The sequence below is a fragment of the Daldinia loculata genome, assembly GCF_022478755.1.
Source record: "Daldinia loculata strain CBS 113971 unplaced genomic scaffold F4817scaffold_4, whole genome shotgun sequence".
In the NCBI taxonomy this organism is placed as follows: Eukaryota; Fungi; Ascomycota; class Sordariomycetes; order Xylariales; family Hypoxylaceae; genus Daldinia; species Daldinia loculata.
This window is the reverse complement of record NW_026054858.1, coordinates 714,389-736,929: the sequence shown is the minus strand read 5'-3', so window position 1 is coordinate 736,929 and position 22,541 is coordinate 714,389. Positions and strand designations below refer to the sequence as shown.

At 46.3% G+C, this 22,541-nt stretch overlaps 5 protein-coding genes across 5 annotated transcripts; 4 read left to right on the top strand and 1 right to left on the bottom strand.

Annotated features, from left to right (window-relative positions):
* Positions 1-4,690: 4,690 nt before the first annotated feature.
* On the bottom strand, positions 4,691-6,325 carry F4817DRAFT_312142 (glucosidase II beta subunit-like protein-domain-containing protein; the record flags this gene model as incomplete). Its single annotated transcript, XM_049300092.1, has 2 exons — positions 4,691-6,064; positions 6,221-6,325. 2 exons carry the CDS (start codon positions 6,323-6,325, stop codon positions 4,691-4,693), a joined length of 1,479 nt encoding a protein of 492 aa, XP_049163046.1.
* A 2,546-nt stretch (positions 6,326-8,871) lies between these two features.
* Positions 8,872-9,928, top strand: F4817DRAFT_325759 (uncharacterized protein; the record flags this gene model as incomplete). The annotated part of the gene is made up of 1 exon (XM_049301809.1): positions 8,872-9,928. A coding segment is annotated over one exon (433 nt), but the record flags the coding sequence as incomplete, so codon positions are not given.
* Positions 9,929-10,609: 681 nt separating this feature from the next.
* F4817DRAFT_181234 (uncharacterized protein) lies at positions 10,610-13,162 on the top strand. The gene is made up of 2 exons (XM_049298356.1): positions 10,610-11,052; positions 11,120-13,162. The coding sequence occupies exons 1-2, from the start codon at positions 10,708-10,710 to the stop codon at positions 12,914-12,916; spliced, it is 2,142 nt and encodes a 713-aa protein (XP_049163044.1). The 5' UTR covers positions 10,610-10,707; the 3' UTR covers positions 12,917-13,162.
* A 2,242-nt stretch (positions 13,163-15,404) lies between these two features.
* On the top strand, positions 15,405-17,434 carry F4817DRAFT_356254 (uncharacterized protein; the record flags this gene model as incomplete). Its single annotated transcript, XM_049305770.1, has 6 exons — positions 15,405-15,578; positions 15,621-15,730; positions 15,799-16,564; positions 16,604-16,694; positions 16,767-16,999; positions 17,387-17,434. The coding sequence occupies 6 exons, from the start codon at positions 15,405-15,407 to the stop codon at positions 17,432-17,434; spliced, it is 1,422 nt and encodes a 473-aa protein (XP_049163043.1).
* A 120-nt stretch (positions 17,435-17,554) lies between these two features.
* F4817DRAFT_181229 (RlpA-like double-psi beta-barrel-protein domain-containing protein-containing protein) lies at positions 17,555-19,180 on the top strand. The gene has a single exon (XM_049298355.1). It carries the CDS (start codon positions 18,026-18,028, stop codon positions 18,839-18,841), a length of 816 nt encoding a protein of 271 aa, XP_049163042.1. The 5' UTR covers positions 17,555-18,025; the 3' UTR covers positions 18,842-19,180.
* The last annotated feature ends 3,361 nt before the right edge of the window (positions 19,181-22,541 follow it).

Below are 22,541 nucleotides of genomic sequence, written 5' to 3'. Positions count from 1 at the left end.
CAAGCAAAATTAGAAGTACGAAGTAGCGATCATGTAATAACTAAGACGATGAGCTTCTGGTAGATAACGAGGCGATTCGATTCGTAAGATATGCGGTCGAAGGCGGGGATTGAAGCACGGTATTTGTCTGTTTAAGGAATTGAAAGATTCAATATCGAGATGGAACTTTGAATAATGTACAGTATGATGGACAATGTACTTCATACGATGTATGGAGAATCGAGGCGCTCAAGGGCCTAGGATAAGAGGCGTCATCAGCATTCGAGCAGCTCAGCGGCTTGAGCGTCTTAACGCGATAACTTATAAATTATAAGTTATAACCGGGTTTGCTAGGACCGTTCTATCGTTGGCAGGTCAGCAATTGGGTATTTGTAGTTCGCAATTTGTAAGTAATTGGTAGATCTAAATCTCTACCAATGTTTTTGTTATGCTAATAATAACCGTTGAATTGCTGTTGCTCCACAACTGCGCAGTGTAGAAGATGATTTTCAGCTGCAAGAGCTTGGAATAATAAAGCTGCTTCAACCTAGAACCACAGCTTACATAAAAAACAGCGTTTACAAAGGTATTTCAAATAGACAGAGAACTCGGGATTTGTTGTCACACCAGTAGAAGAATATGTCGAGATAAGAGAGGTTGTTGTGTCTCAGGGAAATAGGCGCATAGTTGACTCGTTAGAAGAATCAATAAGAATGGAATTGATGCCGGAGAAAACAATGATAATGAATTGAATTAAATAAAAGGCTGGTCAAAATGCTCACAAGGTATCCGGGGTAATAGACATAAAGAAGGCATACAATTTCTATCACCCGGGCGATTATAGGATGAGGATCTCTCAAAGGGGTGTGACGAAGCTCACGACGATAGGATGGGATCATGGGAATTAGAAAGAGAAATCAGAGAGAGCATGCACTAATTTCTTCCCTAAAAGCTATCGATAGCTACCTAGGCTACTAAGCTACTGGGGAGACTCTTGCTTCATCTCCGTACCTTAAGAGTAGTTCCCCTCTAGGGAATGCTGAATGATGCATCTAAGAACCCCGTTTGGTCCCTTCGCGTCGGGATCTCTTCAAGCTAATGCATATGTCTAAGGGGGGACCTGCATATCAAGGGTTATCATTACTACAAGTAGCTAAGGCCCGTTTAAAGGTTATGCTAGGAACAAGGAGCTAGCTCAAATATTAAATATTAGCAGCTGACTACGGTGCACCATTAGTGCGCAACCGACAAAACAAAAAAACGGATGAAAATTCGTCCGATTGGCTGGCGTAAGCGCTATAATTATAGCGCACTTACCCATTAAACACCCTATAAATACAGGGCATTACAGTGAGCAATACGCTATAATTATAAGGCTTGTAAATCGAGGATTTTAATTGGCTGACATTTAACCAGCTGCAAGCAGCTGCAAAAAAACTTTAATTCAACTTTTTAAAAAAACCACTAAATCCACTGTAATTGCCTTATACACATAACACACAACACATTTAAATAACTTTACAAAAACAACAATTCAGAGATTATAATTGGCATCATTTTATAGCTTTAATTGATGCGAAAATAATGGACCAAATTGCATGTTTATGCGATATGTATTGAGTATTATATTGCTATTAAAGTATCTGGAGTCTGGTTGGAATGACTTTATCGAGGTGCTTTTAAAGGGTATCACGTGTTTGCCTTCCCAGACAAGCGCTATTTGATTTTACTTTAACACAACAGCCAAAAGGCCGATTCAAATGCAACTTAAATCATTATTTTCGCATCAATTAAGACTATAAAATGATACCAATTATAATGTCTGAATTGTTGTCTTTATAAAGTTATCTGAATGTGTAATGTATAAGGCAATTGAAAATTGGATTGATAATTAAATCCTTTAATCTGATTGGCCAAATCTAGATTTTAGTGGGAAGGGTGGCCCGAATATTACATAACCTCGGAGACTTTTTTCAAACACTATAATTCTAGCGAATGCACCACTGTAATGCCCTGTATTTATAGGGAGCTTTAGCGTATGTAGGTGCTGTAATTATAGTGCGAGTGCCAAGTCGGACGAATTTTCATCCGCTTTTTTGTTTTGTCGGTTGCGCACTAATATGCCACCGTAAGCTGACGGTTTATGCTGGGCTGGCTGGAACTGCTGGAAAAGCATGCCGATTTCGATATGTATTCTAACCAATTAACTTAACCCTAGTAAAGAGCCCTGGGTCGATTTTGGTTACAGCCCGCCGTGAGCCGGAACTAGGTACGCAGTAAACCTGGCTTCCATAATGCTGGGAAAGACTGTGATTGGTCGAAGCAGGACATTTTCACAGGGTTCGTACAGGGTAGTTTAAAAGTGATCGTTTCCGACAGTTACAGTGGGCTTTTTTATTTCTTTCTTTCCCACAGTGATGTGACATTCAACACCATTGGATCATCACTGTTCGAAGCCCCTGTGCCGAGCGCCTCATGTTTGTAAGAACTAAGAAGACAACCTTAGGTACTTTACAAGCAAGGATATGGAAAGGAGACTTTGCCTACCGTTTTTCTAAACTCATGTCGGTAAAATAAAAGATCATTAAGCAGATATGTCCTCAAGTTTCGGTAGATCGTAAAGGAACCCATTCTACAGATTACCTAGGTATCCATTCGATGCACTTCCCCACGATGGCGCGAGCCCTATCTATTATGTACATACTACTGGAGATAAAAGTCCACCTAGTGGGACCTGTAAATTCTAGATGTCGTCATTAGCGGAACCCCTAAGTTGTCACCGTTTCGGTATCATCATCGTAAGTTAGATATGAATGTGATCGTGTTACACTTCTCCTTAAAATCTCCTTATGCCGTAACCTGCCCATAAATGAGCCGGGCAAGCTTCTCTATATACTAAATCTACACACTACCTGACTGCCTATGTAATATACTCTGATTCTTTTTACTTGTACTAAACAGGTCGTGATAGCATAGACTCCCCAAGGATAATTAGTCCGTCAAATTCAGCTCCTCGCACTATCCATAGCTATCAAGGACTACGAGTTACTCAGTATATGAATATAAGATTGGCATCCAAGAGTAATGAAGGGATAAAGGATGACCTAAACACCAATAGCATAACTGACAAAACTCGATTACTCAACCTTTAGCTTATACGTCCAATCCCCAGCGTCAAAACTTACGTGGTCCAGCTGCCAAGCTAATAACAAACAGCATGCAAGTTCCAATACTCCCACCATCGGGCATATTGGTCGCAGAAGGGTATTACAAAGCTTATAGGGGCGACGTGGCAATCTGCTTTCAAGATTTCTACTCACTCTAGATGTATCCTATTGGCGATGCATGACGAGAGCATATCGTGGAGTGTGGGTCGAAATATCGTAGATGTTGATATGCCATCATTGAATCAAGTGAACATGGTGGATCGTTGATTTGATTTCCGGCTGCATGAATCGATATCCTGTCCCTACACCCACAGTACATCTATTGGCCAGGAGTCTACCGATAACTATAATCTTAAGACCTCACTTGGCCTTTGAGGCCATTCGTCATATTCTGGGAAAATGCTACACGTTTTGGGGGATTCGATAGCAATAGAGAAGCATCCAACGATCGACGCTGTTCTCTTATCAACTGGACAGGTGGTTGACTACTACCTAATACCGACCGTATGTCTTATAAGGTATGGTATATTAGCCTCATCACAAATTAGTTAGATTGCCAATTATATACGCTTAGATATTTCATTAATGTAATAACGTAATGGCGAAATCTTACGAAGAAGCTTCCTACTCGTTCGAATTATTAAGTGACGAGCAGATCGAGCAACTGAATCGAGGAAGTATACTTCTATCTATTCCTCATTTTAGGAGGATGTATTAATCTAGCCACTCTGACTCTGACTCTGAATGGGCGGGATCGTAGGCTTGAGCTTAACTACTTACTTAGGTACCTAATATAATATATGTCTTTTAACTAGTCCGTCGTACTTCCAATTCCTAGAGTTTCTAACGAGACACTACAAATTCGACAAGAGGATTGCTTTCAGCTAACACGTAGTAAATAACATAAGCTAGGACTATTTTCACGTAGGCTTTATATTTGACCTTGCGACATCATTACTCCCTCCGCGTTCCATCTATGTATTGTGCCACTTGAATCACACGAATAGGCAACATACCAGCTATTAGTAGGGACACAGAAGCTGATAAATGATGCCATTAGCCTACACCCGCCCACCGCATAACTGCTACCGCACCCCGGCGATCTATGTTGCCTCCCATAACCCCCCCGGACTGCAAACGCCAACTTCCCAAGACTACGGAACGAATGATTATTTCCAACCAGCTTTGCTTGTGCCTGCTTGTACGCCCTCTCCGTGCTGACAGAGTCCCACCTAGTCTCAGTAGACCCGTCTTGAGGGTAGCAGGACCGGTAAGTATCAAGTATTAGTTGTGTCACGTATCAGTGTGTATTGCTAGCCTGCCGTGGATGATGTATTTGTGTCCCCGTTAGAGGTAGATAACCAACTGAGATGTGGTGCAACCCAAGAGGCATCGATACGACTAACATAACGTAACCGGTAAGGATCAAATACGATATATGGTGGGATATCTCGTGTGGTCAACGGTCCTGTTTCGGGATGCTGAAGATGAATATGATTAATCCTACCTACGTAACGCCGTTTGCTATGCCAATAACCAGTATTTCACAACTCCTCCTTGAAGAATTTCTCCTCGCTGCCTGCTTCCTTGTTTTCGTCATCATCATCGGATTTCTTAACTTCGTCGGTATCAACCACACTGTGAATCTCCCGGCCGTCCCCTGGAACTTCGACAACCTCGAGTTTCCAGCCCCTATCTCCTGCTAGCTTTTGCAGCTCTTTCCTCAGTTCCTCGATCATCTCGGGGTTGAGATCTAGCTTAGCTAGTTCCTCGTCAGTGAGTATTTCGACCTTACTACCTTCCTCTTTGCTGGCCCCCTTGGCCACCACCTCGATTAAAGAAGGGATGTTCGAACTTCGGAAGTTTCGTGGAGGAGCTAGCTGATGTGCAGCCTTTCCGTCTTCGCCCCGTCCGAGCATCTGCCGCCCTCCAACCACGATTCCACCAATAGTGATGGGAGCTTTCGCCTCTCCTTTGGCTTGGCCTACCATAGCCGACTGAGCTTCCAGCGTCTTTTGCGCGTGCCAATCTGCCTCCTCTGCTTGCGACACGATGGTGCGACAGCTAATAATATTCGCCTTCTCCTCCTTGGGTGGCTGGAAAGCAACGTCTACGCACAGACGAGGGGTATGGACTACCATAAGGTATGCGCATGTTGTCACCTCTTTGATCCAACCAATACGATCCTGGGTGCTGCCTGGACTGCAATGGTATTGTATTTCGATCGTCCGTTCTCGACCAGTCAGATCACATATAGTGCCGTCCGCCATTTTCTGAACCAAATACCGCTGGTCGCCCTTGACCTGGAGTTCTGTATTCGGCGGTGTCGTAGCAGCCTGCCCCTTGTCACCCGCGGGTACAGGTTGTCCGCGGCGCGAAGAGCGTGTAGTGGAGTGCGGAGCAGGAACTCTTCCAAGGACGTATTCTGCAGTATTGGGGTCTCTCATGGGGGGACCGCTCTTGACGCTGGCGGGAAGCGCATGAAATTGCACAACGTCACGGCCGTAGCAAAAGCTATAGCTCCACCAACCAGACATATAGTAAAGACAGTTGCCGTCAAGACCGTTGATGAGATCCCAACCGTGAGCCGAAGCTCTTGCGAGTTCGCGGGCCTCCTCGGCCTTGGCTAGCTCAGTGGCTGTCTTGTTAGGTGCGGGAGGAGATTCAATAACCGGTATGGCACATAGGTAGCGATGGGGAGGAGCAGTCATGATCTCGTAGGACTCGGCGAGATTTCGGTCGCTGTCACCGATACTGCTATCAGCGTCGGCCCCATCCTTAGCAGGTTGTATATTAGATATTATATCGGTCTGGCCTGGCAAGTTGGCGTCATAGTTGGTGGGAGAGGGGCTAGCCTTTTCAACTAAGGCCTGCGCATCGGTTTCTGATATGTATGATTCGGAGAAGACTACCTCGAACTGGCGACGTACGTATTAGTTAGATGCGGTGGTGTGGTAGCTGAGAGGGTAGACTGCGACTATGTCTACCTATGTAGGTAGGCATTTATATTATATATATGTATCATATCTGCATATATCTGTATATATGATTATGTGTATAGACATGTAACATACCTGAGGATATGCTAGAAGATCGTGGTGGATGCTGAATCCTGGCTGGCGAGCCTGGCTTAACCCCAGCAAGCCGCCTAAGAGGAGTAGCAAGTTTTGACGGCACATGATGCCGCTTTGTCTGGGGATATCTCACATGGACACAATCGCTGTAATTGTAAGTCTGCGTTGAAGTTGTATACGTGGTGTTGTATTAGTATTGGTATTGGTATTGGTATGGGTAATTGTAGTAATCGTAGATGCGCCGGCGGTTGCGCTTCGGGTTACCTACATAATGACAAGGTGGCCGATGGAAGACGGCATTATCTGATCCGCAAAAGCCGATAATGATAGCTTACATAAGGTCCATCTTACATAAGGTTACCTAAGGTAATTGCTACATTACCCGATGATTTGCCGAACATCCTTCGTTTTGTTTTCTTGAAACAAGCCGGTCGGCAGCTAGCGAGTCTGTGTTACATTACAATAGTACGAGGATACATTCAGACATCGTACATCATATATGCGATAGGTCCCACATTATTCATTTTACCCACTGCATGTTTTAATTTTTGTAATTTTTGACATCCGATATTCAAATCAGACAAAAGTCGCTAGACCACTTAGAGATAAGATCGAAGTCTGTCTCGTTAATATGTACATACGTTCTCATCCTCGCATCACGTCTCGACTTTCGTTCGCATAAGGTCAATCCCCCTTAGTGTAAAGATAGTCTCTTATAGACGATCATCACCCCCACCCCGTAGCATTGCTTCTCAGCAATCCCCGAGATATGTCCAGGCTATTACCTTCTATAACAGGACTCTTGCTCGGTTCGTGGAATGCGTGCCTATCTCCTTGTCACCGAGCATGCCGCCGGGTTGCTCCGGATTAGAGATCCACATCTCTCGGTCTACCCGTCAGTTTGCGGAGAACTGCCGGCAATGTAGAGCTTTGATCGACAATCTGCCACATTGCAGCCCTGGACCATCTGGACCATCTATGTAAACACCTGGGACATTGGATGCGGCTTTGTTAGCAAGAGATTTCGCTCTTCCCTCCATCCTTCCATCCCTCCAAGACTCCACGAGTAAAGCAGTAAGCGCACAAATCCCACCACTACCACCGCCGGCGTCTATCCGTAAACCACTGGTTAGCATCGACCTCTTAGGCATGTCACACTACATATTGGAGAGAGATCCAGGCAATAAGCACCGGAAGCACGATCTAATCTCCCGCATCACAGCAAAGCACGTTCTCGTCCTACTTCCTTACGTCAATTCCGCAATGATCTGTTATCCGACGGATGACGACGACATGATGCCCGGAACACATTTTTTGTCGCATATGGCTTGAAGCACCAATAATACATCATCGTTAGACATCGTCGGAAGTCATATTGCAACGGATGCCAAGCCACTGAAATTTAATTTTACGAAGCGGCGGCGGTGACGTGATGGTTGAACATTAGGACTTATCCCTGGGTATTAGATATGATATGTCGACTGAGCGGACGAAAATAGTATATCTGAAATCACCATCTTACATCTTACATACATCGAGATATGTTCATCTATTGAGATACATGCGAGAAGCGTAGTAGGGATCCAGGAGAATCAGTTGAATCCCCAACGTCATCATTCTTGACCTCCTTAACAACTTACTGAACTCGGATGGGCTTGAACGTGGCGGCTACGAACGCGCGCTGCGAGAGCTTACCGACTGCAATTTTCGCAGCCCGATTACATCCAATCCATTGTTCTATGCATTGGAAGCATGGGAAGCATGGCCGTGCATGCATAGACGGGCGGTCAGCCGAATAAACAAAAGTGTGTGTGCACTGGGCGTTCAACATCTTTGCGTACCATACAATATCCGCCGGCAGCCGCTCGTCTAAGACCAGATGGATCTGCGAATATCTCTGAGCAAGTGAGCACCAAGATTGGGCCGATATCAAATCGAATAGGACGCACGTTTCTCCATTATCCAATAACTACTCATTCCATAGCATTCATAGTTTCATATGCTGCAAAGCCTCGTAGTAAGGCAACAACAGCCACAGCCAGCGATGTGTTGCTAGTGGTATTCTGCATACATCCAATCTTAATGCTTCAATATAATAATGTACGATGTACGTACATGCTCTGACATGTCAGGACATGTCCTGGTGCGCGGCCCACCGTCGGCCGCCAGGGATCTGGTCCGCTTAAAGAATCATCAGCCACTCAAAGGGGTCGCGGGGATGGTCGCCTCACTCTTGAGCAATCCACTTGACTCATTGAGACCCAATGAATACCAAATTCGTCGAAAACAAGGCAAACATTGGCAACTAGGATATGCAAGCTATTGCATGCATCTGTCCTTGACTCCTTGGACGGTGGGCACGAGGTTCTCCCTTGCAGACCGATGCGTGGTCCAGCTCTTCCATCTTTGGTATTTCTTTTTCCCCCGTGCTGCGCTTATGGGCGCCCGGGGGGAAAAAAGAGATGAATGACTTTCAAGTGGTCCGCAATAAGCAAGATTCCCTTAAGCGAGAGGAGCAGCCGTTCTATTCGTACGTACGTACATACATACACTTATACTATGTTTTGTATGTATGTAGCACTCTACTATATACGGATATGTACACAGCTTACGCACGACCGACCCGATAAGTCGATCCTATCGAAATGCAAGATGCAACCGGCGAGATTCTATCTCCTAGTTCTCCATACCTGGGTACTGACTTGGGTAGTACTTAATATACTAGTTGGTATGAGTTATTCTCTACCCATCTCTGTATGCAACCCCACGTTTTGGATGACGATGAACAGAGAACGGATAAGGGAAACATGCATGACCAGGTGTGTGCATGCGTGGCTTCACAGCGAAACGAGAAAGATCCGGAAAGGCGTCCGAACACTTAGAGAGAACATTCAGAGAATCGATATTTTCACGTTGTCGACATTCTACGAAATATGCAAAATTGCAACAACTTATTCTCCTACCCCTACCTATGCAGTCAGGCCTTACACTACAATGAGGACCATCGGGCTCCGAGGATTTGCCAATGCTTTGAGAGATGGGATTCACATTTCCTCCATCCTCCATCGTCTTAGCTGGACCTAGTCTTAGCCCGTCTGCTATTTATTATCATCTACATAGAGATCCAAGTGGACCTTAGTCCCCTCTCGAATACCGAATTCGACAAGTCGTCATTACAAAAATTGGAACTGACAACGGCGCTACAATCTTAGCTACTCGTTAGACGATGTATCTAAGCAAAGCTACCACTTACCTATCTACACTAACTACCCGCTTCACCTACTATGACACTTTTGGATTCCGATAATTTTCAGTAAATTGCAATCACATGTGCTAGTTACGGTAGCATGGCTCGGTAACATGTCATACACTGCTGCTTACAGTACCCTGCCTACGTGTTTCTTTAACACCAGACTCCCGTCTGTTGCCTTGATGAGTTTGCAGAAACAACCGTGTTGGGTGCAATATGTAATAGCAAAAATGGTCGATCGCTGAATTGGCTGACTGCGTCACTCGGGCGAGGGGTCCCCCCTGTAAGGGTGCTGGCAAAACTGACCTGTAAGATCCCGTAGCAGAGGTTCCAGCGTTGAACTCGCTCTGCATTTTGCAAGGTTACATCACATCGAGACCGTCAGTACTTGCAGCATTGTACGTACATGTTTGTTAGTTAGCCAGTTAGCCAGGCGCTGTCGTATTCTGCAGAACGAGACGATCCGGATGGTGCAAGTTTCCCATCGGCCCTGTCAGCACGTCTCGAAAAGTCCAAGATCAAAGTAGTCTTACAGGCCACGACGGTCCATCATACCCTCCGGAAATCCCTCCCCAGCGAGCTAGTATCGACTGACATCGCTCTAGTCCCCAAGCGCCCTGTCAAATCACACAAGTTCCTGGGACGCTAGCTTGTTTGGCATCCATTCAACGTTGCAAGGGTTTGGAGCCAAACCCGGCCAGGTTGCAAGGCCAAGAGTCGATCTAAGCCCGCGGGATCCTCGTAAATTAAATACCTACATATCTACATACCTACATACCGGTACATGCAGATTGGGCAAGCGTATCGTGCGTGGGAGAGAGCGGGCGAGGATTACAGACCCGCTGCCGCGCATGGTCCAAAGCCTCGTCTTGACTGACTGGTACATAATTAAGCAACGTCCTTTTGGTTTTCTGGTCTTTGGGTATCCGAGTCTGTGTTTCGTCCTTCCTTTTTCCCCATACTTTTCCCAGATCGGATTTCAGCCCGTCAATAGGTATTGTTCTCGCCTAATAGATCTCGTGTCGACGAGACAAACATAGCATCAATCATCCTTGTCGGGCTCTCTCTCGTCGAGGGTCTACCCAGCGAGGCTGTTTGTATTAGTGTGAAAAGGGGGAGAAGGAAGAGTGAAGCGTTCTAGGCGGTCAATTTCGCCTCGTCTACTCCCTTCCTTTCAGCATCGTTGAATTTATCCACCATCATTGACCACTCTTCGTGCGAACCGGATCTTAGCATCATGAGTCATTGCTCAGCTCCGGATCTTGAGATTAAGAAGCTCCGGGCTCTGCTGCAGCAGAAGGATGTCGCACATCAGGAGGCGATGAGGAATAAGGACGAGGATCTTCGCAGAGCGAAGCAAGAAATATCGCAGCTACAGAATTCTGTTTATCAATCGCAAATAACACAATCCTCGAGCCCGAACGTACCTGATGCTTCTGCTGTTCATAATGAGTTTCAACTGTCGAGTACTGCTACGCCTGCCACACCCTTCCATCAAGATGGCATGTCGAGAAGTAATACAGTTCCTCGCAGCAATGGCATCCATGTGTATAATCGTCATGAAGGTGTTGCACGACAATCTGTAAGATCACTTCTGACCACGTCCTCGTGTGTGACTGGTCAGCTCCATACTGACGGGCGTTTATTAGAATCGACACAGCAGTAACGCCCACGCCATCAAGCGTGCCAGAACCATGTCCCAACAAACACCAACATCGCAGAGGATGGACCGCGTCGGTTCGAATATGTCCACTCAATCTGCTGGCCCCTTCACTGGCAATGTTCCGATATCCCCCCAAACACGGATTCACAACGGCGGTATGCAGATGAGAAGTGCTAGCACGACGGACTTCGTAGATAGAGACGAACCTATATCATCATATGCACTTGCTCACTCGCAGTCTATGCGGCCGTCTCAGTCGTCAAGGCATCGACATGATATGCCTACTCTTTCCGAGTTAGGGCCTATGACTGGCGTGATGCTTGACCCCGAAGTCTATTTTGCGCAGCACCCGTACCATGATGAACCTCCCCCTACCGTAGAATCGTTTGGTTCATCCGTACCATCGCAGAATCAAGATGTTGACGTGCCCCAGTTCAATATTACTAATATGTCGGTCTGCGGTTCGATGACTACTGCGCCTACATATGATACTGCGCCGATGACCCGACAGAATAGTTTATTCGATAATCAGTCTGTGTCCGGCGGCGTACGGATGATGAGCCTTGGATCGCAGATGTCTCAAGGCGGCGAAGTACATTATCACGATGCTTCTCAACAGAATAACAGCAGTGGCGATAATTCGCCGCTAGGGAAGCGACCTTATTGCAGCGAAGACGCTCTTATTGCTGTAGGGTCGAGCCTCGCCCCCCCATTCGCTCATCAATATGCTCCTTCGGCACCTACCGACGCGTTCCTGGCGTCGGACATGGAACGATCGGTATCCAGTGCAAGCATGGCTAGTACTCGGTCAAGTTCATCTCTCAAGGCCCGGGCTAAAGATACGCTAAAGCAGCAGTGCCAGCGTGCTTTGAACGCGCCATTGAAGCCCAAACCGAGCACGGAGCAGGATCCGGCAGAATCACAGGCCAGTGCTAAGAAGGATGGCAAGACAGCCATCGCGAAGGCTAAATACGTACGACCGAAGCAACCCAAGGTCTATTGCGAGCAGTGTGACGAGCACAAAGACGGATTCCGTGGCGAGCATGAGCTTCGCCGTCATAGGGATGCCAAACACCAAGCTACTGTTAAGAAATGGATATGTGTCGATCCAGTCGCGCATGGCCTCCCGATAGGTATACCGGCTGTCAATCCTCTTAGTAAGTGTAAGGCTTGCAAGGCGCAGAAGAAGTATGGCGCGTACTACAACGCGGCCGCGCATCTCCGCCGCACTCACTTCAAAGAGAAGCCGTCACGGCAGAAAAACAAGGGCAACGGCAATAATCGCGGCGACGAAGACAAGCGCGGCGGTAAGGGCGGTGGCGATTGGCCTCCCATGAGCGAGCTGAAGAATTGGATGAAAGAGATCTGGGTGAGCAAATACGAGCAGGACGACGACGATGACGCCGACGAAGATATGACCCACCAGGTTGTGGATGTTGAAGCCGGGAGTATGGAATCGTATCCTACCGATTTTAACATGCCGCACAAGGTATCGAACCACGATGTGTTCGAAGTAAACTATGGCAATCTAGTCGTCAACACCGACGTCGGCTATATGAACGGGATGCCGCTCTCGTCTGCCGACTTCAACTTCAATAATGGCATATCCCCCGCCACCATGTCACCCAACTTCAATCCGGATCTTTCGGCGATAACTCACCAGGACCACATGAACCAATATAGCTCGGCGCTTTCGTCGTCTGCAACCGTCACTCCTATGACGGCTTACCACGAGGTACCGCACGTCGACGATTTCGACTTCAACATGGTCTACCCTCAGTGATCCCCTCCGTCCGGGATGATCGAATCTGCCTAAGCCCCTTAACCTAGCCAAGTTGCGCTTCTAGTCGCCTTTTACGCTGTTGTTTCCAACACGACATTCTTCGCTTATTATTTGAACCGTACGTAAGCCGTACATACATTATTATTTCGCTTCGAATTACATTTATTGCAATCGGTCAATAAGGGCTACGTATTCGTCGTCGGCTCGTTCTCCGGTTCAGCTACGCTATGGTAATTGCCCATCTCTTAGGTTATATGGAGGGGTGCTAGCACGGTGCCGGACTTATACCAGAACTGCATACAAACATAGCGTTTTACCGCGAGGGTGTTAAGTTTCGGTTGTACGCACCCATACCCCCCTAGTAAACCATACCGCTCCAATAGATGGTGCGGTTGTCGTTACTTGTAAATACGGTATCTACGAGGCGTCCCGGCGACCTAGAGGCAGCGCCTCGCTTTAATCATTTCGATTCTCGTCGCCAAGGCGCGGTCCTAGCGTTTAGAAACAACCCTTTTTTGCTTTGTAGGACGAGTGGGGGCCTCCGGGAACTCGCCGTCCCCAGCATTTGCGTGTGTATATACTTGCCACCTAGGCTGGTAGACGGTATGGAAAGGGACCCGAGTTTTGACATTTTGGCTTAGCGCGGAGTTGAGGAAGCTATAGCAAGCACGATACGGCGGCGGGCACGGCAGTTGATAAAAGGAGACGGGATTCTTTGCTGTTGTTTTCTGTCCGTCTTGGTCTCCTGGATAATATTGTTGCGTGGGAGCGGTCATGAGGAGAAAGTTAAGTGCCCTGAGCTTGGCACGGGGTTGTGATGTTGGCCATTGGGTGAAAAGGGAGTGCATTAGATATGGGATGGGCGTGCTGGTTGGGTTTACCTATTCTTCCCCCTTTTTTCTCTTTTGACGTACTCGATTGTATTGTAATGCCTTTAATCAGTTCTAGTGGTAGTTGGATACTCCCCCCTAACGGAGGAGTTGCCGTCCGTCCATGTATTTGGCGGATTGGCAATTAAGGTGCGAAAAAGCACACTTGCCAACTCAGTTTCTATTATCTCAATTCTTCTCGCTACTTGTGTCTCTATTCGTGCTTATGAGGCTTGAACTAATAACTTATCGTAGCAACATATAGGACTAATTTGCCAGGGCCAATACAAAATTATCCGAATTCTACCCAAGATGTACTTCGTAGAGATACCTTATATAAAAGCCGATATCTTTCGAACCCTCTTACTATCGATATCTACTTGAGCTATTGACTGTTTTAGAATATCTCTTTCTTACACCATACCTTCTTGCACCGCCTATTAACGATATTGAGCCCCTAAGCTTACCATCACCATATGCTGCGAAAAGAAACTCTGCTTACCTCAGTCCGTCCCAGCTTCACTCCGACCGGTCACCCCAAACATCTATTAAATGATACCGAATTCGAGTTCAACGCCGGAATTTAGAATCAGGCCCGGTCTAAAATACTTAGCGACGGGAATGTTTTCCGCATCAGGTTGCAGAACGGTAACAACCATCGGATGAATGATACGATGAACTGTTTGTTTTCAACTCATCAAATCCGGGTATGCCTCCACGAGTCGTAGGTATCTCACCCATTGAGGGTCATTTTTCATCCTTGATAATATTCACTACTACTCATTACAAGATCTACAACAGACGTACTTAGAGAGAGATTCTGTTATCTCCCACCAAATGTCGACGGCATCCGGACGCATCTAAACGTGCACATGTCAACCCCAAAGTCCCGACAAACGCGGGGGAATAGCAGAACCATCTTTGGGTGTGCAGCATAGCCTTGTTCCATATTTAGACCATGCGTGCTGCCAGTAGCACATGGCTTTTGGCTGTTTAATGCCGACATGCCCCCGCAACAAGTGCAGAATACTTCTATAGATACTATAATCCGTACGTCTTATCTTGAATAATTAAGTTAGCTATTATTTTGCTGCAAGGGACAGATCTGTTCCCCTACATAGCCTCACACACTCTCAAGCGCTGATGGTATAATGCAACCTCCTTTGTTGCTTTTCTACCTAGGTAGGTTATATCATTCTCTGCCTCGCCAATCAAGAGAAGAATATAGTCAGCTTCTAACTTGAAGAATCGTCATTGCATGTCCGTATGGCATCAGAGCCCGCCGGCGTAAATACTGCAGTAAATCGGTTCCCCAGCACGAGGCTTTGAGAGGACATTACACGGCATACAATGTCGTGCATGGTCCCTAGATAGAAGTACCGTCTCGTTCTCGGGCCAAATATAGCTACAGATAGTACTTGATAAGCTGACACAGGATAGGGCTTCCGCACTTTATCATGGCGTATTCCTCCCAGCTGAGAGTGGTTGGTTCCAAAATAGTTACCCTATATAGGTATTTAATATATATCCTATCCAAAATGAGTATGCCCCCCATAACGCATCGCTCAAACCAACTTCTCTCGTATCATCGGTCGCTGCCATAATATTTTCTAGGCACGATGGGCTCATACATTTCGGTTGTTGACTGCCAGGCAAACTACAACGTCACCCCAGATTGCTCTATTGAGGGTGGGAGCATCACCGCGGGCCATGCATCGGTTACAAGAATCGGGAGCTATACCAAAGGACAATTTCCTGGTGATCCAGATATTGCCGGCATAGGAGTGCGTTCTGTACCCGACCCTTGCGATACGCTGAGGCTTATGCGAATATAGATTCTTGCTGTTTTCGTTGCCGTCACCTCGTTTGCGATAATCACCGGTACCGTGTCGATTATTTGGAAACTATCAAAGAGGTTCCGCTGGAAGACAACCTATAATGAAAAGTAAGAGGAACACAGGCTTCTGCAACTTGAGGGGTGCGTATGATGTAGCTAACGTACCTCTTTCTCAGGCAGAAGGAAGAGAGACGGCGTTATACGAGTTTCTCTGATATCTTGGAGACTCTGGTCCTTGCTTGCAGCGATCAGCAGGTCTTCACGGGAGCTGCGTATGCGCTCACACTTCGGTACTGGCGAGGCTGTACGATCTCGGCCTATCACTATAACATCGTTGCGAATATGATGCTCCTCACCTGCGCCACGCACCTAATATCGGTCACCATCGTCCGAAACTATTGGAGGTTTCCATGGCTAGCCGCCCTTCGCGTCATCTCGATAACAGCTGTTTTCGTAGTCACGGGATTGCTCATGACCAACCAGAATGCAGACATGGAAATGCTATTTCCCACCGGCGTACCAGACGCAAATGAGACTGCCAGCTCCATTTTCCTCCCAGCGGCTTGCTTCCAGGGCGGAAGCCATACGACCTTAGATACAGTAAAGGAGACTATTTTGAGTGCCCATGCCTTCTTCAAGGACAACATCGCTCAGTCGACACCACGCAATAAAATCCAAGGCTGGAATTTATACATCATGACCCTTCTCTTCTACGGGGCCGCCATAATTGCCGAGTTGGTTAGGTTAATTCGACGCAGCAAAAGCAGACCCGGCTGGAGAGGTCACGTCGGCAATCAATTTCGAAAGTGCGGTAGCCTCGGAACAACAACCGCAAGGAAGATCTCGCAGTGGGTATCCACGATTTATCTTCTAGCTGGCGTGATCTTGAGCTATGTTGTCACCGTCATATCAACACGGTATATATTCGAACTTCGAACATGGGTTGATAGGTCATGATGGATTTACCTACAAAACAACCAGAACCCAGAAAACGACGCCAAAAGCTTTGGCCAGCTGGTTCCTATACTTTCTAGCGCGTTGATCGTCTTTAGCTTCGCTCAGATTATAAGTGGTATGTTATCCTTCCTCTTCTTATTGTATGCCGTCTTCTTGGCTCATGCTTACTCGGTTTTTCTGCCTTTAGAGAAATGCACGAACCACAATAACCGTAAGCATAGCGACGAAGAGATGCCCTCGCAAGTTGATACCGTCGAGTACCTCGGCCCATCTAGGTACAACATGGTGCCTCAGTCGACTCCAGAAAAATATAAGCCGATGCACTACCGGTCAGCAGAAGCAAGCACGGCCAGCTTTCCACCGCAAGTTGGCTTAGAGAACCAATCGCCTTGGGGGGGAAGCATGAACTCTAGTGGGATGGTGGCCACGCCACTGCTCAGCGGTAGCCCTTATTCCCCTGTCTCGGGAATGCCAGGTATGCGGCAGCCTATGACGGATTCCCGCCATAGCATCTCGCCCGATCAACCTATGAGGCCAGCAGGTGGGCCAGCAAATACCGATGGATTATGGATTCGGCGGTCTTAGGGTTAAAAGGATTTGTTATACCTTGTAATTGTAATCGTGTGGTGATCTTGGGGTATTGGCATTGATTGTTTTGCTGCAAATTATTCCTCGTCCGATACTTTTACTTATAGTTACCTACTTATTACTGCCCCTATTTATATCCATCTCTATACCCAGGACTTGCGAGCCTCTAATTTATATAAACGAAGATAATAGGAAGATTAATGTATATGTATATAAGAGACTACTAGAATCCAATCTAAGTCAAACAATGCAAAGATGTTGTATTGAGATAGATTGAGAATTGAAGTGCCCCCCCTGCTTTAAAGATTCAAATACCCCTTACAGGCTTACAGGCTTACACAGGTACACTGAGCACCCCTGCATTCGTACCTTTTCACCTTTTCTTCTCGGTACTTGTGACAAGATGCCCTGTCAATTCCCCGCATCCTTTCCATCATCTACCAAACCCCAACCCCGCCAAAAAAACAAGAAGGGTTAAGAAAAAGGAAGCAAAAGCTTGTTTTCGACTTCACGTTAACTACTCGAAGTCATCTTGTTTTTTTCTTTCTCTTTCTTAGTTCGCATTATTTTCTGTGCTATCATCTACTCTTACGAGCTTGATATTAACACATCACCGAGTCCGATATCCCCTCAATGCGTCTCGTACAGAGGATGAAGATGCCCTCATTTATAATCGTCTTCGACCTGCTTCTTTAGTTTTCTGCCCGAATATTATCCTTTTCGATTCCCCAACAGAATGATAAAGGGAGTCCGCGATAGGCTTCGCTAAACCATCGTTTTGGCATCACGAGTCACGACCACGTTATTCGTCTATCTCTCGTTATTAGGTCGTTCCAGATCATCAATGCTTTTGTCAGGATGGCACACCATGGTGGAGATGCCCCAACTGTACCTCCGCCGATCTATCAACTTCCAGAATGGGAGACGATAACTCACCCTCCTAAACCTCGTCAGTCCCTGTTAGGCCGTATCCTTCCTTCGAGGGATGCTCTGGATGAACCATTATCCGTCTCGGTTCAACGCTCAACAACCGCGGACCTTGAGCAAGCCAAAGAAGAGCCTGGTCGAGCGTCTACGCTCCCAACATATGCTTCTTCAACTGCCGAGAACAACACGACAAAATCTAAGCTTGTTTCTTCGTTGCGCAAGCGTCTAGATTCGGTACTTCCACCACATCGAACCTACTTCGGACGCTCGCGACGCTTTCTGTTTCTCTGCATTCTCCTGCCTGCCGCCATCTTCCTCTTCGTCATTACCCCGCTGGCCATCGGCCTTGGTGTTGGCTTATCACGCCGCTCGTCCAAGGCGCAAAACTTGCCTCTGCCGAGCAACAAGAGCGTGTTTACTGGCGACTTAACATACTACGAACCTTCTCTGGGTGCGTGCGGCGTACAGTCGAACAGCGGCGAGGATATTGTCTCCGTGTCTCACATTATCTTCGATGCCGCGAGCCAAGGGTCTGATCCGAACGCGAATCCGCTTTGTGGGATGAAAATCAGAGTTGCGAGAGACTTTGTCGAAGCCGGCGTGGGGAACCGGAGCGTGGACGTTACTGTAGTGGACCGATGTGTCGGTTGTGCGGCTACAGATCTAGATCTAAGTACTGCCGTGTTTGAGCAGTTGGCACTACTGGACACCGGAAGAGTGGTTGGCAACTGGGCATGGGTGAGCTGATGAGCCCGTATGAGATGCGAATATGAGGGATGAAAGGCATATTGTGTTTTGTTTTAGGGGCGTTGTTTGCATACGGAGTTCGGCTAACGGTGGTTTAGTATACCCCTTCCGCTATGATTTCGAGATATGTTGAAGAGTGTACGAGTGAACTAAATCACGATTCAAATTACGATTCAAATCAAGCTAGGAACATTTGACATCTCTAAGCACAATGTGCTAAAATGACTAGGTAGTTTAACTTAGCAAGGAATTAACTGATATGAATTGATTCATAGAATTTCCAAATTAGAAACCGGAGCTACGGCTAAGCTACGGTGAGCTTGTCACCCCTCTATCGGCTTTAACTGTAGTGGCAATTCTTGGCCAGCTAGTGTACGGAGGTGTCTCCGCAGTCAAGAGTAAGTGGTAAGTGATGATTGTCCGCCAAGTATTGATCTCTATCGTGTAGACGACTATGTATTCAGCGATCTTTGCCTCCGGTAACCACCGCTCCAGTGAAAGTTCGCCCACCGTAGCATTCCAAGGTGTCGGGTATAGCACTAAGACCATATTAAGAAAAACTAACGATGTTTCTCATCTGATATACCCACTAAAGTCAGTCCATAATATACTACTTACAATAAGTTAGCCACTAGAGGAAGCACGCGTTTATACAAGCAGAGTGTTGTCAAAAAAAAGAAAAAAAAATGCCCAATACTGTAGTGGCTAGTATAGGGGATCTTTTTTGATTCCATTCTGACAAGTGAAGTCAAGTCCTCGGCGTGTCCCGGACTTGGCTAATAATCACAACAGGAGAGGAACATCAGGTTAGAATAACTAGCAGGTTCTTTACGAAGATTACCTGGAAGACAACTCCAGACTCTAGTCTAGTAGGGTAAACGGTATCTATTACGGGATATAGCAAAACAATGACAATAGGGGGGAAGGCAAAAAAAAAACACCGACAAAAACAAAACGTACAACACCGGGGATTCGCTGGTCGTCACCGACCCAACTACTAATCCGGCGGTATCTGGTTTATCGATGGGAGAGCGGACGGGATCCCGAGTTTTCCAAATCCTATGGTCGTACGTGAAAGTTTGGTCTGTCCTTTTGACTTATAAGTGTGTGTAGTTATAGCCTCAGCTCATCGTCGGATTACGTAACCCAGCCCCCCTATTCATCCGTCCAAAGTTCAAACATAAGTAGATATAGATAGGCTTATTAAAACATTATCAAAGCTCATCATTCTAGAATTTCATAATTATCTGCTTGATGATCTGCGTGGCTTAAATGCTAGTGTTTGAGATATCGGAGATCGACCTGTTATCATCCTATAAGATAAAGGATAGAGATGGGTAATCGGCATTTTGGACCATGTTTGAAGATGCCAATACGGAAGATGCCTTTATATCATCGAAAGCACCCCGGTGTTGGCGTCATATCTATTCAACTTAATAATCATGGAGTCTAGAAAACGGCATCATGATTCGCCTATCGACTCCCAATTATTCTACACCTGTCTTAGGAAAATATAGCGCCTATATCCCATCAAGCATCTTCGATCGTGGTCGATGAATGGCATTTGATCATATTAGTTCGTAGTTGAATGAGTATCAATAAACATGTATTTGTCGAAGAGTGTAGATATATCAAACAAGAGAAGGAATGAGGATCGTTTCGTCTAGCTGTAGTCTATCCACTTATCCCCAGCTGGCCGACGGCGTGCCATGAAATGCCAACATTTATTCGTAAAATATTTAAGATAAAGAGCCAGAATCAGGTTAGCGGGCCTTGGAAACGGATTCGGTTGATACAAAGACATCAATTAGCCTTATCAGGTTACGATAGCTACTCTCATAGGCTCATTAAATATCGGCGCTAGTAGTGCAATCGGAACCGGTTTGCCGACCAGTTCCGGAGAGAGCCCGGATTCATATTGACGATCCTACGGTGAGTAGGTATCGTCCGAATTTTGGCCGTCTGCACATACTAACTCTTGGCTGGGCGATGATCTCCAAGCTGCACTTAGAGGCTAAGACTGCCATGAGGCGGAGCAAGAAGCCCTTAAACTACTTCGTTGTTCTGCGAGGAACTCTAAGCTAGATACGGGATCCTACGGCTATACATACCTCAAAAAGTATCCTTTGTTCGAGATGTCTCATCTAAAATCCTGATAAAGATATCGTGGTCAACTATAGCTATACTCTTCATTGTAGACTAGTTCTAAATATCAGATGCTGCTATAGCTGCCAAGGTACGACGGTATGTCCCGGGTGAATATGGCCTCAACAACGTGAGACCAGAAGCCTAAGCCATTGTTGTAGCTTTCCACGATAGGGGTAAGCTCCAATAATATCTCTCAGAGAAAAGGTGCTGGTGGGACTATCGAATGGATGAGCATCTCCTGCGAGATGTAGCTTTAATGGGGCAATGTGTAAAACTCCGTGGGGAATGCACGTGTGAGAGCGGAAATTTGTTTTCTGGGACGATGGGGATGGTTGTTTCTCTCGTACTACGTACTACTAAAGAAAATACGACCTCCGCCCCGCTTAAGGCTTGGGTGAAGCCAAAGGAGACGGAGAAAAGGAATATCCCCATAAGCGCCTCTGCCATAGTGGCAGAAGCAACTGCTCCAGGTCGTGCTCCAGGCCATGGAGAAAATACGGGGTGTGAGATATGAAACGGAGGCCAAGAGTGAGGCTTTCATTTAGGAGAAGCAGGAAACAGTCCGTCAGGGAGACAATAATGCCAATGCCACGTCTACACTCGTCTCAACCGGGTTTGCGGTGGGTAACGTCGGGGGTAAGGAACCGGGCGAGATCACGAATGAGAAGATTAGACTGCCGAGGTATACGCTAGATGAAGTTATTGACGATAGTTCCTTCTAAGCTTCACATTGCATTTTATCTTATCCCCCAGAGATGAGATCTAAATGGGGTTATTGGTGAGGAGACGTGATGTGATCCCCAGCTTTATTGCTATGGAAGGCCCGAATAAAAAGCTGGGACTTATGAGGGGATATATTTTCCCCCTTTATTAGTGATATGATAGCCCCGACTTTTAATGGAACGGTGAACTACATACATAGTACGTACAGTAGGATCATTCTAAATAGACTCTCTCATTATCCCATCAGAACGATAGGATACTGTGTATCATTATGTATCCCGTGACCAAGCCAGGGGGGTTAAAATGGCAGTGGTAGAAGACGATACAAGGACCAAAGCAGAGGGCAAAAAAGTGGAAAGATGAGATTAAGAAAATTAATACTTTCCATTTTAAAAGTTTCGATTGGAAACGAAAGTCGCATGTGACTAGAAAATACAATGATATAGCGCGGGGTCTCTCCATAGTATAATAATGCCGTACCACCGGTGTTTCAATATCATCATTCTATCGTATGGGGCGACAGGAGATGAACCCTTTTTTTTTCTTTTTTTTTTTTCTCTTCTCTCTTAACTTTCTTTGGTCGTACTCTCCTCATCTCGGCGACGGTGCAAAAAAAGGAAGAAGTTTTTGTTGAACTCGAGACCCAGGGCAGAGCCGCTTTGTCTCCACAACAGGACCGACTCGGTACTTGCTCGGCCAGCCTAAAAAGTCCCCTTAAGATTTCTTATCCAATGACGCATTCTGTTATGCTCGTATGAGCGAGAATTAGATTTACCAAGGATAATTTAACTCTAATTCTTTAGCCATAAGTTTATCAACTCAATCAACT

Excerpts from the sequence above, each read along its gene's own strand:
- F4817DRAFT_181234 (XM_049298356.1), top strand. The coding sequence starts at position 10,708 with ATGAGTCATTGCTCAGCTCCGGATCTTGAGATTAAGAAGCTCCGGGCT. Across the intron at positions 11,053-11,119 it reads AAGGTGTTGCACGACAATCT|AATCGACACAGCAGTAACGC; the intron begins GTAAGATCACTT and ends GGCGTTTATTAG.
- F4817DRAFT_181229 (XM_049298355.1), top strand. The coding sequence starts at position 18,026 with ATGGCACACCATGGTGGAGATGCCCCAACTGTACCTCCGCCGATCTAT.